Genomic DNA, 18068 nt, shown 5'->3' with positions numbered 1-18068 from the left:
AGAAAGAAAGAAAGAAAGAAAGAAAGAAAGAAAGAAAGAAAGAAAGAAAGAAAGAAAGAAAGAAAGAAAGAAAGAAAGAAAGAAAGAGAGAGAGAGAGAGAGAGAGAGAGAGAGAGAGAGAGAGAGAGAGAGAGAGAGAGAGAGAGAGATAGAGAGTTAATGATCCGGTCACCCTGCGGTTTTTTTAAAAAAAGAAGAAAGCAACAATTTTCTTAGTTTTTGTTGCGTCCCTTGATCTGTTCGGTTCAATTTCAAATTCTTTTGCATATTTCTTGGCGATATTTTCGGTTTCGCGAACGGAAGCCGGTTTAGCACAGATACAATACAGTTCGGTAGACGGAAGGGTGGGCAGATGGACATGTTCGTTTCAGTCGATTCAGAATTTGATGCTGATCAAACAAATGGGTCCACTAAAATTTTCTTCCTTATGACAAATTGAATAAAATTCACATTTCTGAAAATTAAATTAGACAAGCTTTTATCGTTTCAAAAGTGACGCCCAAATAATCGCTGCCTATATTACATATATATAACACTTTTACAATCAGATTATTCGTCAAGTCACTTGATTCACAATCTCATCCTCTTAAAAAAAAAAAATGTAGGGAAGCCTTCAATCAAAGTTTGTACATGCTGTAGCCCCCGATAGGATGTGATATCAAAATTAGAAAATTTATTCCGATAAAATTGTTTGAGGATAGAAAAAAAGGAATCGACTTTTAAATTAGCAAAGCCAGTTATTTGGACGCAAATAAATTAACTGCGGTTCATAGCACGAAAAATTGTACAAAAAAAAAAAACCCTCAATAACCTAAAAGTATACTGTAATGCAAATGCATATTTACCAGACCAGAAATGCTTTATGGGTAATGCTTGTGCATAACTTGGAATTTGGAAGGGAATTCCACCCGAAGAGTTAAGTGCATATGTATAGATATCATTGTTGTTATAAATATGTTACATTTTCTGCAATATGTAAAAATGTCAAAAACAAATATTTGATTGTAATTAAAATTTTAGTTTTATATAAGCAAATATTCATAGCAAAAAAAAAAAAAAAAAAATTTTAAATTTTTAGTTCATAAATGTTCCGGTAAACAAATGAATGTTATGAACATATGAATAGTATAAATATTTATATTTTTTAAGCAATAATTTATGATCGGTTTGAAACCTACGAGTAAATGTTTCGTTAGTTATCTAATCTATATATCATGTCATAGGAATGTTCCTATGCTCCTTCTTCCGGCGATAATGAAAACAACAAATAAGAAAATTACATTCGATCGTGACCGAATCTTTGAGATCCATCAACGTGATGGAATGACTTTTTTTATTTTCAAAACAAAAGTTTAGCGTAGGAGGAGTGACAAGCGAAAAAGAGTAAAAGCGTTCACAGTTTTTGTGCCATAGGCATGCGGACGCTGCGAGCGTGTCCTTGAATCTTGGTCCAAGGTCGTTTTCACTTTCTTTTGCACATTTGTAGGCAATATGCAGATATATTGCGAATGTTGATCACGGATACCATAATGTTGGGCGGATGAATAGATGGGCCAAGAATTTATCTACTTTATGGGAGTAGTTTGGAAACTTGTTTCTGCGAATTATAAAGTTATTGGAAAAAAAAAATATTAACTTTTGCTGCACTTTAATACTAGGTAGGCTGACCAATCCTTCCAATTCTCCAATGTACAAGCGCATTCAAATTTTAGTGGATTTATCTGATCTGGTTGTTAAGCAATGAGGAAAAAACAATATTTTATGTCTTTTCAAAAATAGAGTTGTTGTCAGTTTACGTGGTACTGTAGGCGTGTCCTTCGACCGATTTGACCCATTTTCAATATCAATATTTGCGAAATTTGAAGCCGATAGTTCCATTTTTGCGGTCAGGGAAATCTTTATAACACACAGTACACAGACGGACAAACGGCCAGACGGATAGATGGATATGCTTAAAACGATTTAGAATTCAATGCCTGATCAAGTAGACGTTGGGCCTCTGAAGCTTCCATCTGGGTTTTGCAAACGTTTTGTCATTCTTCGGTGGTGGGTAGAAGAAAAAAGAAAAACAAAAAAAATAAAGAGAAACTTTATTCTGAAGCGTTTTATATTTATCGCTTAATTACTTTAATTGCCGTTGAGACTGTACCGATCACTTTTATTAACGGGTCATTTTCGAAATCGATCTAAGCTTGTCTGTCTGTCTGTCCGTCCGTCCATCCGTCTGAAAACTATCCATGCATTCTTCTGTTCAATCTATAGCTCGCAATTTTTGCTGGCGTATATTTACGCAAAGCCTAACACCATGTGAAAATGGTTTGAATCGGACTAGAAAGTGAAACCATTGTTCACAAAATCGAATTCTTATTTATTTTTACCTATAGTGTTATCACATAAAAAATGCGACTTGAAACAACTTCTTCTTCCAACAGTTGCTTTGCGACTACCAACACTTTTTTTCTTCAGTTTGAATATTCGCGGTCGCAACAGCTAATCCTATGGATGCGGTGAAAGTGTTCAGAGAACGTAATATCAATGAAATATTTAACTTTAATATTGCATTGTACGTTTGTGCAATTTTTACTTTTCGAGTTGGTAGTTGTTACATAAGAAATGACAAATGTGCAGACTGTCAATTGCAGATGCAAGATGCAAGGAGACGAGACAAGTGAAGATTATGAATAGATACATGAAATTGAACAATCGTGCTTTGCGAATGCAGAGAATAATTTTAATAACAACTGTAAAAATACAGTTAACACACACAGTTACATACAGCAATGAAATAAGTGTTTGGAGCTCTTGAAGTTTACTTGAAATAAATGAGGATGCAACGACAATAATTCATACAAAGTGAGATAACAATGTTGCCCCCCTTTAGGGAGAATTGTGTGTACAAACTAACAATAAAGGACACAAAATATTTGTTTACTAAAGTTATTTTTTGTTTGTGTTTTTAATAATCAATGAAGCATAAGTTTTCATATATAGAAATAGGAGCATATACCACCTTTTTATCCACATTGTCGATGTATGAAGATTTGTAGTATTGTTGTTTGTGTTTTGGTTTTTCATATGTTCGTTATGAAGCAGCGTATGACTGCTTATGGCTGCATGACACTTCCACGTTGCATGTACTCTTTTCAGTACACGCACTAATAAATTAACTGAATTTTGAAAATAAATACGTGTAGAAGACGTCTTCGCTACAACCGTCACATATGTGTCACGAACAGCTTTTCTTACCTGTGCCCGGCGTCATGAATATGTGACTAGTGTTCATAATCAGTTTATAATGAATGTTGGAACAATAATATGGATGATACTCGATGTTATTGGTCTGGCGATAATTAATTATCTAAGACAGATTACAGCCATCACCAATATATGTTACATATTCTTTATCAGTTTTATTTAATTAGTTGCACTAAGTGGTGCTGAGTTATAAGAAAATAAAATAGCTGCAGAGAGGGTCTAGTTTCCCGAGTTCTCCCAAGAAAACGTATATAAGATGTACTTGTTCAAGGATGAAATCCATTTTTAATTGGCAGCAGTTAACTTGATCACGAAGAGAATGCGCGCTACTTACTCGAGTGATGAAGTTGCTGAAGATATCATTTGTGAAGTAAATGAACCTCGGTATGTGAAGAGCAATTACTGGGCAAGAGTAGTAATATATTAATGCAGAAATGTGAAGAAGGTAGACGTGGTGTGCTAACAATATCGCCAAGAAAATACGGCACAGAAGTGAGAAAGAAGTAAATAAACCCTTCACGGGCGCTGACCATAATAAGAATATCTCGGAAATCGAAAGAGCAGATCAAACGATCTCGCTCTTTATTCTGCTACACGCTGGTACATTAAATACTTTTAACATAAATGTTTCGAATTCTTGTTCGTTGTTATAGAACAAAGATAAGTTACGTAGACCGAATCGTGAGCAATCCCGTAGAGCAGCATTTCAGACATTGGAGTCTGGAAGAAAGAATTAGATGCCGTGTCCGCTTCGTCAATAGAAAAAGCTCAGCTGCTATGTATGCCTGTGAGATGTGTAAAATAGGTGCTGCCAATAGGGCTACCAATTGGACTATGTATTATATTAATTTGTTTTGAATCAAATCTGTTACATACAAGTGACGACGGGTCGCGATCAAAGGAATTACCTATCTATAGCACAGAGTCACTTATGTGTCTTTGTAATAAGTAATTTTGAATAAAGACTTTTCCAAGTCCACAGCATTTATGATAAAAGGGTGTATTAAATTTGCGCAGATGTACCCAACACCAAGAAGTACTTGAGATAGAAATACTTTTTATTATACCTATCATTTTTATTAACGAATTACTTTCTTAATCGGTCTAAGCTTGTCTGTCTTTCTGCCTCTCTGTCTGCCTGTCTGTCTGTCTGTCTGTCCTGATTTCTTGTGTTCAATCTACAGGCCATGATACTTGAGATATTTTGATATATATTATTATACCGATCAGTTTTCTTAACGAATCACTTATTGTCTCGATCTAAATTCATTTTTTTCTAGCCGTCTGTCCGTGTTGTGTTTTTGTTTTCAACCTACAGCTTACAATTTTTAATATGTTTTGATGAAGTTTGGTACACTGACGAGTTTTGGTCCAAGGATGAACGCTATCGATTTGGAACACTTTTTCAACCACTTCCCCTATGACGATTTATTTTCGGTGTACGGTATTTAATGGTGAGCCATGACGTGATTAACTTGTTCAAAGAGAGTTATAAACAAGATTACTCTTATTGTACGAGACGTTGGGAAAGTAAAGAGTGAGTTTATTCTATGTGCAGGTTACATACAATATTAAATTTAAGGCGATTGCGTTGAATGCTCACCAAAATCGATTGCGAAAAGTATTTCGAAAATCAATTTAAATCATTTTCATGATCTTATCTGGCATTTTGTGTATGCCCATGATCGTCATACATAAAAGAGCACTGTGAAGGCATATTGGGTGAAAATTACTGACCAAGCATGGAAAAAAAGTGAAGTTGATTTTATCTATCGAAGACAATCCCTTGTATTATCTCTCTTTCTCTCTCTCTCTCTCTCTCTCTCTCTCTCGCTCTCGCTCTCTCCCTCTCTCTCTCTCCCTCCCTCTCTCTCTCTCTCTCTTTCTCTCTCTCTCTCTCGTTTCTCTCTAGTTTAATAAGATGTAAGATCTTTGAGAGGTGGTGGCTTTGATTGGAATAAGGAAAAAACATTTCCAAATTGCAACTGTTTCAAGATAACTTGTATCCGATGAGTAGCAGAGCTAGATGAATGCCTTGGCGACAATCGTACTTCACGAATGGAAGCTATTTACTGGGAAAATGTTATTGTATTTATCCTAAATAAAGCGTCGCACAAATGACGATATATGCTACCAAGTTGTTGCTGCCCATCGTCGTTAACAATTTAATCTTATGTTAGACTTAAGGCTTAAAAATGTGTAATAACGGTAGAAGGGGATCGTGTTGGTAAATGCTTCCATACAGCAAGATTTACTGCAATTCATCGCAGTGAGCAGACTTTCTGTGAATTTTCTCGTTATTTAAAAACATCTATAGAAATTTTTAATTGTAAAACATAAAAAGCTTACGGCTATCGTGATGAAGAACGGTTATTGAAAATCTTTCAACATAGCTATAAAATCATCGAAACAATTTTGGACCTTAAACAGCATTTCATAGACAGCACAAGTCATTGTTTCACTGTTACCTCGTCTTGGCGTTTATGGAAAATGAATTGAAATTGTGTAGAATAGACTGTGAGTATATAAAATGTATATATATACATAAACATGCATGTATAGAGTAAACTTCGAGGCGCTTAAATGTTTGTCAAAATCTGTCAAAAGCAGACTATAGGAGAAAACTTTTCAATTTTTTTTTTTTTTTTGTTTTTTTTTTGCACAAATTATGAAAATTGCTGCGTTTACAAAAGATATGCTAAATAACTTGCGTACGCTCCGACATGTCTTCGCGGTATAATAATAAAGTTAAATTTAGAATTTTTTTTTTTTTTTTTTTTTTTTAAATTTTCAAGGAAATTCTAATTTGCATAATAAATTTATTTCCTAGCGTGGTACAAAAAGAGGAGAGCAAAGCAAACAGGTGGTGCAGAGGAAATGTAGTAAAAGAATTGGTTCAACAAACTGTAAAGGCTGCCTGACGCCACACAAATGCGGTTATTATAGTAATTATATACGTGATGAGTACTAATTAACCGTTTTTTCCGACTGACTGAGTGGAAAATTTATTATTATTGCTTCTTTTTTTTTTTTTTTTCGTTTTCAGGATAATTTTCATAAAATTAATTGTTGTTTGTCCATTTTTACGAAAGGAATTCATTCATTCATTCATTCATTCATTGATTCGATTTCAGTAGAATTTTGGACAAGCGTTTGCATGAGTTGATCATAACAAATATTCTGACATTCTTACAAATAATTGAAATTTAATAGGGAAATATAAATGCACACATGTACACATCTTGTATAAGGGGCATAAAAGGGCATAAACATCTCTTAAAAAACAAAAAAAAAAAAAGAAAAGGCATTGCGGGCAAAGAACATACAGAGGATATACTTATATGTATGCATATAGATATGTGGAGAGCGAGAGAAGCACGCATGAATATTGCTTGAATTTCATTTTTCCTTTTTTTTTTTTATGGTTTTCCACCAGTTCTGTGACGTGCAATAGTGTTTTTTTTTTTTATTTTTTATTTTTTATTTTTTTTATTTGTTTGTTTTAAAAACATGGATTTGTATAGGTGTTCTTATTTAAATCCGCATACGTGCGTTGTTGTGGTACTCATAAGTTTGCACACTGTTTGCATACTACCCATAGAAGTTACACTTGTAGTAATAACAGTTGCTCCCTTATTCAATGAAAAGCCCTTTCACACAGAGTGTACAACAATTCGAATTAAAAGCTTTTCTTCTTCTTGTTCTTCTTCTTCTTTATTTTTTTGTTTACATTAATTGCTTTTGCATTTTTTGGTACGAAAAGTTTCAATTTGCATAATTTTATTGCATAACTCACCGAAGTTGGGTATATTAAAGTCATTGCGTTTTCCTTGCGCGCTGCGATCAATTTACCCGGTCCCTTTATTCCTCGATTTCTTTTCATCATCGTACCGTACATAATGTTTTTTGTTTCCTTCTTTCTTTTCTTTTCCTCTCTCTCTCTCTCTCTCTCTCTCTCTCTCTCTTCTATTACTATCTCTGTTTTCTAACGAAAAATCAAATGCAAATCTCTTTGAAAATTTATCATCGAGGAAATTGTTTTCGGTAACTTTGTTGTCGTTATATGCCCGGAGGTAAAGGGCACGATAATGGAAAGACAGGTAAAAGGGTTGGTGGAGGGACCATTAGACTTTTTAAACTGTTTTGTTTCTTCCATTTTTTTTTGTTTGCTTTTTTTCAACTCTTGTGTCGTCGGCTAAACTTAATGATGATGATGATAATGATGATGATGATACATTGGTAATCTCTTTTTTTAACACTTTTCTCATTGTTCTCTTTATTTATATCTTTATACATTTATTTATTTATTTGTTACTTATTGTTGTTCTTGTTGTTGTTGTTGTTGATTTCTTTTGTTACAGTAATGACGGACACTATAACGGAAAGTTGGATGTATTACATCTTCGTGTTGCTGACGTTAATTCCGGTTTATTTGCTGTTTAAGCTTTTACGGTTTTTTGGTTGGAAACTATTTATTAACAACTAATACGCAAGCTTCGGACAAGTACTAGTAAGTCGCACGCAACGTGTGTGTGCCTGTGCTGTGTAGAAAGAGGTAAGCTATTCATATATATATATATGTATATATATATATATATATATATATTTGTTGAGCATACATACATTTATATGCTCATATGCTCGTGTGTGTTTGTATCACAAATAAAATTTTCATCTTTTTAACGCTTGGCTGAGCAAATATGTGCTTGAAAATCTCTTTGCTTACGAAAAATAATTTTTCTCGTTTGTTTTTCTTCTTTTTTTTTTTATTTTTTGCAATTTACAATAAATGCTAAAGAATTTTGTTTGCTGATAAAAATGATAGCCAGCCACCACATTTAAAGACCAGAGGGTTTTGTGTAAAGCAACCAACGGATTTCCTGTACTTCTCTAATGAAAGCAAGTGAGTTTTTTTTTTTTTTTTTTTTTTTTTAAATATTTGCTCGAGTGAAAGTAGCAATATCCTGATTTTAGCTTACGATGTCACATATACAGATTATATGAACTGCGGTCTAATCGTTCGTTAACGGGATTACGGGTTTACGTAAATATGCTTTCAAAATATTCAATGACCTGTGAAAAAAGCCGTCAGTAATTTTGTACTACTTTTTTAAATGAAATGTATCTTTGGGCGAAAGATTTTAAATTGTCCTATATGCAGAAATTCTTTATAGCTTTGTGTGGCTGGCTGGCTTATTATAAAGTTATTGTGTGTGAATAATTACCTAACCTGTGTAGCTACAAAAAAAAAAAAAAAAAAAAAAGACTTGCAAAAACATAATAGTGGGCAACGGCCTATCGTTAAATGCCCTACTACACTACTCTGCTCATGTAAAACGATATGGGAAGCGGTTGAAAAATTGGTGCGACCCGAAACAACAGTCAGTCAACATCAAACTTCATTCAAAATATTTCAAAAAATCCGACCCGTTGAGATTAAGCATAAGAATACAATATGAACAGACGGACAGAGGGAAAGACAAGCTTACACCGATTGAAAAATTGGTTCGACCCGAAACAACAGTCAGTCAAGATCAAACTTCATTCAAAATAACTCAAAAAATCCGACCCGTTGATATTAAGCATAAGAATACAAGATGAGCAGGCGGACAGAGGGACGGACAAGCTTACATCGATTCAGAAAGGGGAGAAGTTTGCTTGGAACAAAGCAGAAAGGAATACCTCTGCTGAAGATCGTATGAAAAAAGTCTACTTTTTTTGCTTTATTCGCTTTTTATAGTACCCTTGGGTAAGTTTGCTTTAAAATTTAATGAATCATATCGAATTGCAAAAGTGATGCGAACTTAGAGTAACTGGAAACATATAGGGTTTTCTCGAATTTTTTTCTTTTATTCGAAAACTGTATAGAAAGTGCGACTAAAACTCCATAATATGTAAACAGAAATGTTCCCTGCAGCAAAGTCCAAACAATTAGGAGTATATTTGGAAAGAAAGTATGTGTAGAAAGTGATAAGTGCTCTTATGGTTAAGAACAATGGGATCTCTTTATTTTGATTCTTGGTCAAGGCGACGCGTTGAGTTTTGTTTTTGCCAAAAATCTAAACCAAATTATTCCGCTCGAAATTGTGCGAAACCTTTTAAAAAAAACCAGATATTAAATGCGAAAAAATTTTAAAATCGAATAAAGGTTTTCTGGACTAGATATTTATCCTCTGCTAAACATAAGTAGATAACTGGTATGACTTAGTAAAGTATGTTAAGGTTTAGCTCCCTTTTGCAAACTTGACAGCGATTAGGTAACGATGAAAAGTCTTCAGTAATTAATATGCTTACCTATCAGCGCAACATTTAGCATTTGTATGAGTATTGCCATTCGTTGGTTTTTTTTTTTTTTAATGTGTTTTATTTAACTTCCGTTGTACTACTGTGAGGTTATTTTTGCCACAGACAACTGATTGCATGCGAAAACATCAATCAGGCGGGAATACACTCATGCTTAGCCAATGTGAGCTTGCTTCATGGGATTAAAAATCCTTTTTAATTTAACATTTGTAGCAAAGCAAAAACTATATCCGCCGGAACACGTCAGTTATGAATATAATGCTCGCTTCGGTAGCGAATGTGTTATTGGCCCCTTCACTCTCAACCATCAACCTGGCAACCTGCGTTGTATGTAGCTATTTTGTCTATCATTTAGTTTTATTTTGTAATACAGAGAGAGAGAGAGGGAGAGAGAGAGAGAGAGAGAGAGAGAGAGAGAGATAGATAGAGAGAAAGAGAGTTAATAAGGTACCAATTGTGAAATGTGAACGCCGCAAAAAGACCGACAACACTTAAGCAGCACTTTGGTTCGTTTTTTAACACGCAGAGGATTGCACACACATACATAGGACAGACAGTAAGCAATTAACATCATCAATAAGCAAGGTAGTAAGGCTACGCACCAATAAAGTTCATCAAAATATCGCCCTCTTAACTGCGCTGACTATTAGAAGCGCAATAGGAAGCAGTCGATCGATAGAATTTTAAGTAAAATGTTGCATAATAAATGATTTAGTTTTTCCATCAAAGAAAAAAAAGCAATATTACCAAACGTTAGTTTATCAGTCTATCTTTAATTTGAAATCTTTTTGATTCTATTGAATATCTTCGTTGCTAAGCTGTTTATATGAATCAATGTAATTTTTATGCCACATGTCCCGTTTTGGGTACACACTACTAAATGTGTTTATTATTGTTATTACGATTGCTGCCGGCTCCACATATTTCGATTGGCGATTACAAATATCGTTGCCTCATCAGACCTGCAGATAGCAGAGTGAAGTTCTCTTTCTGTTTGCTGCTACGAAGAGAACAAGTGCGAAATCGAAATAATGGAATAACATACGAAATTTTAAATTATCTTAAGACAAATTAATGATAAAGATTTGTCCGTTACAGGATCGCTCTGTGGGTTTTACGTCTGCAACTGGCTTGTTGCCTTAATCAGACGGAGAGACAGGGGGAGAGACAATCTCCTAATAAGGGGGCCTCTCTTCCCCCGTGGTGCGCAGATGGTTCATCGTGTATGGCCATATAAACCGCCATTCTGGTAGGTGGTGAGGCCTATCATCACCCCGAATTTATTCCAATAGATATGGAATGGTGAAAACCACAGCCACCACGATACTCCCCGAAGGGCCGTACCCAAGCAGTTAGGGCTCACAAGGATTGAATGATGTACCTTCCAGCGCACTTTCTTCGTACATCAAATCAACCCCCGTGATCGGGCTCCTGACCCCCGTGGTGCTTAAAATTAGTCTACAAAGCCGTTAGCCTTACTTTGCGCTTTGTATCACAAATGCAATACGCCACTCTTGCCTATAGACTTAACCATACAGTCACGGTTAGCCAATTCCGGACTATCTTTCTTCAAGATATATAGTTGTCGGGCGTATCATCTGACATGGCCAGATTTTCATGCTCTCAGTAATTACTATATTCGTAGTACTTATGCAAAACCAGCTACCATTGAGTCTGGTTAGGCTTTCCTTTATAGTAAAAACTATTGAGAAGATATATAAAAACTATATCTCAGTGAAGCCCTAAAACCATCTATCAGTTAGACTCGTCACCGAGTTATAATAGTCTTTGCCTTAAACTCTTCTTCGCCGGTCGAACCGTTTCCGGGGACCACCACTTGGAGGTGAGAGTTTTGGCATTTCTATACTCCATACGGAGCATAGTTTATCAGCCCTCCGTTACAGGAGTAAGCAAGTATCATATCAAATTCGTAAAGCAAAAATTATTTTTTTCTTTCGCGTTTATGAGAGAAAATATATATTATTTGTCACGTCATGCGTACAGCTATTGGCATAAGGCTTAAACAGCGCCTCTTTGAAAAATTGAAATTGCGGTTTACTACCGCGGTAGAAAAGTGCAGAGACAATATTTTGTATATGAAATTTACTTGATCTTCGCAATCAATTTACGCAATAATTATAGGCATACGACCTTTACGTCGACTATGTAACTATGTGATGCAGTAAAGTTTTCTTACCACAATTCGCAAAAAAAGAAAAAAGAAAAGAAAAGAGAATTAAAAAAGCGACAATAATTTTTTTTATTTCTAATCGAACATGACAGTTGGACATTAAAACTTAATGTGCTTCTCCTTAGTCATCTAACAAACAAATAAACAATGCACACACATACAAATACGCCGAAGAAGGTTTTTATATCGGCCATCGTTATCTTTAATCGATTTGCTTTATTATGTTCTTTTAAGCATTTCAAGTATTTATTGTTCTTTGGTTAGTATTTGCCTTTGTGTGTGCTGAAATGCCCAAAATACCTTCCACACTGACGAAGATATGGGTTGAGTCGGCTAACCTATCTCTATATAAAGACATTACTACAATGTCTGACTGTTGTTTTATTATTATTATTATTATTATTTTTTTGCTTCCCCTCTTTTTATTGTTTGTTATCTGAAACGGTTTGGTTTAATGCCAAAATGACAAGTGAAGCAGAAAACTGAAGCTGCCGCGTATGGGATTTTTGACCTCAATGCTCAAATCTCTGAATAAATATTACCTACTTCACCAATCATACTGTCTATATCCAATATAAATGACGTATATATATATTTATGTGTTTATATAGATACACAAATACACAGATATGCAAACACACACACACACACACACACAAACACACCCATATTTATCTCACGTATAAAGTTATTGTAATGTAAAGCACATAATACACGTACATAGGAGATTGACTTTTGAGAATATTTACATATTACATAAATCCAAATTGTGTTTAACCCACATTTGCACGTAGTATTTGCTTATGGATTTTCGGCTTATAAATAAATGGCAAATCTCTCCGAAAGTAAATTAGATCACTCTTCTTCTTATTAATGATGGAAGTTAGTTTTGGTTGTTCGGTGTTACCTTGCAGGTTACGCTTTAAATATTATGAGACCATTACATTCGTGCATGCATGAACTTGATGCTCGATTTTATAATTTTGTTTTTTCTTTTTCGCAAACATCAAGAGTAATTTCATTCCATTTAAAAAGATCATTGGAACGGAACGAATTTTTTCTCTTAGAATATTCGCTTTAAAATAATGGTAAAACGCACATTATTTATGGTTGCGAGCAATGATTGTAAAACACAAATCAACGAAACTTTGTTTATGATTATGGAAAAATGAAAAGAAAAGTAGTTAGCCAGTAGCGTTTATTAAAAATTGTCATATATCAATTTAATTGAATTAAAGCTTTTTCGGGAAAGCTCCATTTTTTCCATCAAATTTAGTTAATGCAAATCTAATTATGAATTACTTAGTCCAATTTTAAGGACCTCTGCTCGCAAATTAATCTCTTTATCCGATTCTCTGTACATACGATTAAATCCACTCTTTTTTCTTTTCGTTAATGGTCGCGTATTCGGTCGACGTCGTCACATCTACAACTGAAACATTGAATTAATGAAATCACGTTATGATTCGTAAAAATGCTATATGCAGTTGTTGTAATACGTTGCCATGCGCTTTTGCATGTGTTTGTGTCGATTTGATAATACATTCTTAGTTTTAGGCATATTGGCTATGTGTGTGTTTTTGGCTACTCGTGAACCTATGCTGTTTGTTTCTCATTTTCTCTTTCATTCTTAATTTGAAACATTTAAGCATATAGAGAGTTCAGCTCTTTTCCGTATTCTTTACATATATTTCTCTTTATTTAATCTCATATCATAGTATCCCGCTCTCAATCCTATATCAAGTTGTTTCATTTACAATTGTGTGAGACAACGTTGTAGATGAATTTTAAAAATATTACATATTCGAAGGAAGAAAAGGATGAAAGAAAGAAGAAAGCATTTCCTTAATTTAAAAAAAAAAAAGACAAAATTTAGTTCAAAAATCTGTAGAAAACTTGTATTACTTCCTTTCGGGGAATTTCGGGGAAAATAAGTAGATGATCGAGGAGATTCTCTTTGTATCTATCATCGAACGAAGATGGGATATGTCAACTTTGCAAAAAGGGTTGCAACATTCCGAAGGAGACTTCAGAAACCGCATCAAATTCTGAATTGGTTTAAGAATGTCCGTTTGTCCGTGGCATATATTCTCCTTGGCGCAAAAACCACGATATCGGTTTCAAATTTGTTGAAATTGTTCACATTTCTTGCTCACAAGCTACCACTGAATACGGGCCAAGTCGATCTGCAGTTGATCTGCATGTCTGCGTATTACAACGCCTAGTGAGAGAACCTCTGCTTTGAAAAGCAGCAAAAACTAGTTTCCTTTCTCTTATCACTTACAAACTACGATAGATAAGTCTGGGTCGGTGCAAAAGTGAAAATAAAAATTGGCCACACACCCACACACACACACACACACACACACACACACACCCACACACCCATACACCCACACACCCACATTTAACATTATAGAGTATCAAAATTTTGTGTTTTTGCCTTTTTTTTTTTTTTGTTTTTTTACTATTGACCATAATACTTTGAAAATTTTCCTTTTTACACGGTTTTTTCTTTTTTTTTTTTCCCTTTGCAATTGCAATTGAAATGGTTTGCGCAAGAAAACAAAAAATGAAGTCTGCACATTGCCTTGCATACCTGTGTTACAGAAGGATATTGTTCACTTATACGGCCGCTATAAGTGAACTGCGGCCTGTGTTCAACCTACAGACCTCAACTTTTTAAATTTATTTTGATGAAATTTGATAGACTGACGTGTTTTGGCTTAAAGACGAACGATATTGAAAATGATTCGGATTGGATCACTTATCCGATCATTCCTCAAATAACGCGTTATTCGGAAAATTCGTTATATGAGTAACTGTAAAGTAGCGTAGCGTATTTGATGGTGGGTCATGTCACACTATAGAGTTTTAACTTGCTCAACTTCTATATATGACTGATCGCTGTGTTCTATTTACGTTAAATTCTTTCTAAGAGATAAATAAATAAACGAATCAATGAATAAATTTGCTAATTAAAAAGAATGTGATAATAATTTAATTTAAAAAAAGGAACAAATAATAAAAATCAGAATATCTTTAAAGTTCTAACTTCTGTCATTTTCATTAACTAAAAGCCCTTAAGGTTGTTTATGCAATGAATCTTAATTAAGGCTGTCTTGAGAGAGAAAATTTTATAATTGCAAAGAATGAAGAAATATGTAAATAAGTTTTAAATGTAATCAAAAATATATGTTAGCTTAATGAATATGATAAGTGTGAACGACCTATTGCATAGCTTGAATTTTTGTATTGTGTACTTGTATACACGTATACTGAACATGTCGTATTTGAAAAATAATATGTTTAAAATAATATAATTGAATGGGTCCCTTCGATCCGCATTATTACCTGACCCCTTTATACGGGGGGCTACTGAGCTCATTTGTTAGGAATGAAAGAAATTGATTTGAAGAATTTAACAAACACATGACGTACTGCTTTTCTTCTTAAAGCTCTTCTGGCCACCGTAGTTATTATTGAAAGTAATTTTCGATTATTTTATCTCGAAGAAAGTTTTATTATTATTATCTAAACTAAGGAAATAAATTCTTCGATTTAAGTGAAATTACAATTACAAGCAACTAAGGCTATCGAGGACAAATAAGGAACTAAATGGTCAAATGGTAGTTGTTTTAATAAAGTTAAATGCTTTATTATTGCGAGTAGGGAACAAAATTTTGTGCTCGTTTAAGTAAAAGTAAAAGAAAAAAAAAATTTTATTGAATTTATTGTCGAAACAAGTGAAAAAATTATAGTGGTAAATCACGGCCCATCATTATATATCCTAGACCCGCCCACAGTTATTCGCAAAGTTGTCTGATCCGAGTCATTTTCAATAGCGTTCGTCCTTGAATCAAATCATTAGGTCAGCGTACAAAATTTCATTAAAAATAACTGAAAAGTTGCCATCTTTATGGTGTGTACAGCAATACAAGAGGGACAGATGGAGAGAGAAAAGGAAAACAAAACTTGTATCGATTTACAAAATGATTCGTTAATAAAAGTGAATAAAATATCAATATATCTTAAATATTGCGATCTGTAGGTTGCATACAAGTATACAAGACGGACGGATGGAAAGACAAGAAGACAACCTTACATCAATTCAGAAAATGATTTGTTAATAAAAGCGATCGGTGTAATGAAATATTAAAATATCTCAAGTATCGCGGCTTGCAGATTGAGTGCAGGAAAACAAGATAGAGAGACGGACACGCAGACAAAACGACAGAAAAGCTTAGATCGAGTAACAAAGTAAGTCGTTAATAAAAGTGATCGACAGAATAAAAAGTGGTTTTATCTAGAGTACCCATCTGAATGTTGCACACATCCGTACAAATGTAAAAATACCCTTGTACCGCAAGTGGTGTAGGTGGTGTGTATAAAAATGATTGTTGTACTGTTCTGAAAAATTTTCTTCGCAAAGTTTTGTCAAACTTCTATATCAAGTACACCTGCAGTGCCATCCGTTCAATTGTTTTCGGGAAGCCCTGTAGAATACTGCAGTTTACAGTTTTCTCCTTTGCTCGAAGAAAGCAAATCTGGTGAATACATTGAGTTTGCTTCAACAACTTGTAGTTTCAACTTTTCTTTTCACAATTTCTTTACGTCGTTGACATGACAAATGAGGAGAAGAATTCTGTTTTGTTAAACAAGAATTTCGTTCTTATGATTTCTTGAATTTAATCGATCTGAACTGTTTTATTATTACTTTTCAATTCGGTAGATAATAATATAGATAAATGTGGAAAGTATGGATATAAAGGTTGCTACTTAGACGATATGCATGTTCGCCACGATCCTTGAGTTGTTAATGCGATACTTTACCGACTCGGCTACTCACGAGAACTAATGACAATGTATTTAGTGACAGTAACCCGACATTGATCGATTTTGTTCACTATGGCTTTCCCTATGGCATTCCTGAAAATTTCACATGAAATTCTCTTGGGTTAAAATTGAAGAAATTGCGGGCAACAGATTTCTCTGCCTTAACGTTCTTTTCAAAATTAAATGTTTTCGAATTGAATGCAATGTGTGCCATTTATGGCCGGATTATCTGTAACGTTTATTAGCTAAGAGGCAAACGATTCCGCATTCTTTTTTACAAACCCATTAACTAACTAACGAAATTAGCCGATACATCAACTTTTTTTTATGGTAAGTAAAAATGAAGTCATGGGCTTCTGGGTATTGCTTGTTGCATCAATACGAACTTACACTACATGAGATATATTATATAAGCGGACATGTTTAAAATAGATATCAATATTATCTCTCAATATTAGCTCTTGTTTAATAATAAATTTGAATAATTTCATCTAATGTTCTCAATTGCAGGTATCTTTGTCCGCCGTTCGTCGATAAATAAATGGAAAAATTAACGCAATAATAACAATGCCATGCCATGAAATACTTTTAAAAATATATATAATAGAAATAATTGTTCAGAGAATTTTAAAATTTACGAACTTCATAAAAGAGTCTATATAAGCATTGTGTGTGAATAGTATAAAATATAGAGACACATTTTGAAGTGAGTATAGAAATAAAAATAAATTTTTTTTTTTTTTTTATTTATTTATTTATTTTTTATTATTATTATTATTAATCGCATTAATAGTAAGTACTGTGCTGCTGTAACGTTCATCCTTAAAACTACATATATTCAATTCATTGCAATCGCAAAGTGTTAAGCTCTCAATAACTTCTCTTTAAAATTGAATCATTTTAATGAATACTTTACATTAACCAAAGATCTCTAAAAAAATGAATAAATAAATAAATAAATAAAATAAATAAATAAATAAATAAAATCAAAAGATTAATATAAGGATCTTCTTTTAACATTTATGCATTTTAATATTATAGACAACTCATAATAGTTTCATGTTGAAAGCATTTGCTCCGTTATCCTTGCTATTATTATTATTCTTCGTTTCATTCATTTAGTTTTTTATTGCCAAAAAAAAAAAATAAAAAATAAAAAATAAAAAATAAAAAACTTAAAAATTTATATAAATAACGAAGCGTGCAAAATCATTCTTCCGCGCAAATTCGGATAAATATTAGACAGTATTGTCATCGCATTTATATTCAGTGCAGCTAATGAGTGCAACAGTGTGTATGTGTGTGCAGAGTAATAGAGATCGAGCATCGATTGCTTTATATGTGTGCATATATAGAAACAATAGATAGTGCTTTGACGCGCTTAAGTTTATGAAAACTTGAATATTAAAAAAAAAAAAATAATAATAATAATAAGAAAAACAATTAAAAAATCAATAAATAGATAAATTAAAAGAAAAAATTC

At 33.5% G+C, this 18068-nt stretch overlaps 1 protein-coding gene across 3 annotated transcripts in view; it reads left to right on the top strand.

Annotated features, from left to right (window-relative positions):
- Positions 1-18053, top strand: part of LOC119641457 — a 30827-nt gene extending 12774 nt beyond the window's left edge. The window contains exons 2-5 of one of the 3 annotated variants that reach the window (XM_038040173.1): positions 7617-7810; positions 8054-8158; positions 17096-17291; positions 17379-18053. In XM_038040173.1, coding sequence (XP_037896101.1) covers positions 7617-7741 — 125 coding nt within the window. In that variant the 3' untranslated portion in view covers positions 7742-7810; positions 8054-8158; positions 17096-17291; positions 17379-18053. The remainder of the gene's footprint in view (positions 1-7616; positions 7811-8053; positions 8159-17095; positions 17292-17378) is intronic. The other 2 variants (XM_038040155.1, XM_038040165.1) reach the window with 2 other exon arrangements.
- The last annotated feature ends 15 nt before the right edge of the window (positions 18054-18068 follow it).

The sequence above is a fragment of the Glossina fuscipes genome, unplaced genomic scaffold, assembly GCF_014805625.2.
Source record: "Glossina fuscipes isolate IAEA_lab_2018 unplaced genomic scaffold, Yale_Gfus_2 0, whole genome shotgun sequence".
In the NCBI taxonomy this organism is placed as follows: domain Eukaryota; kingdom Metazoa; phylum Arthropoda; class Insecta; order Diptera; family Glossinidae; genus Glossina; species Glossina fuscipes.
This window is presented reverse-complemented; position numbering and strand designations above follow the sequence as displayed.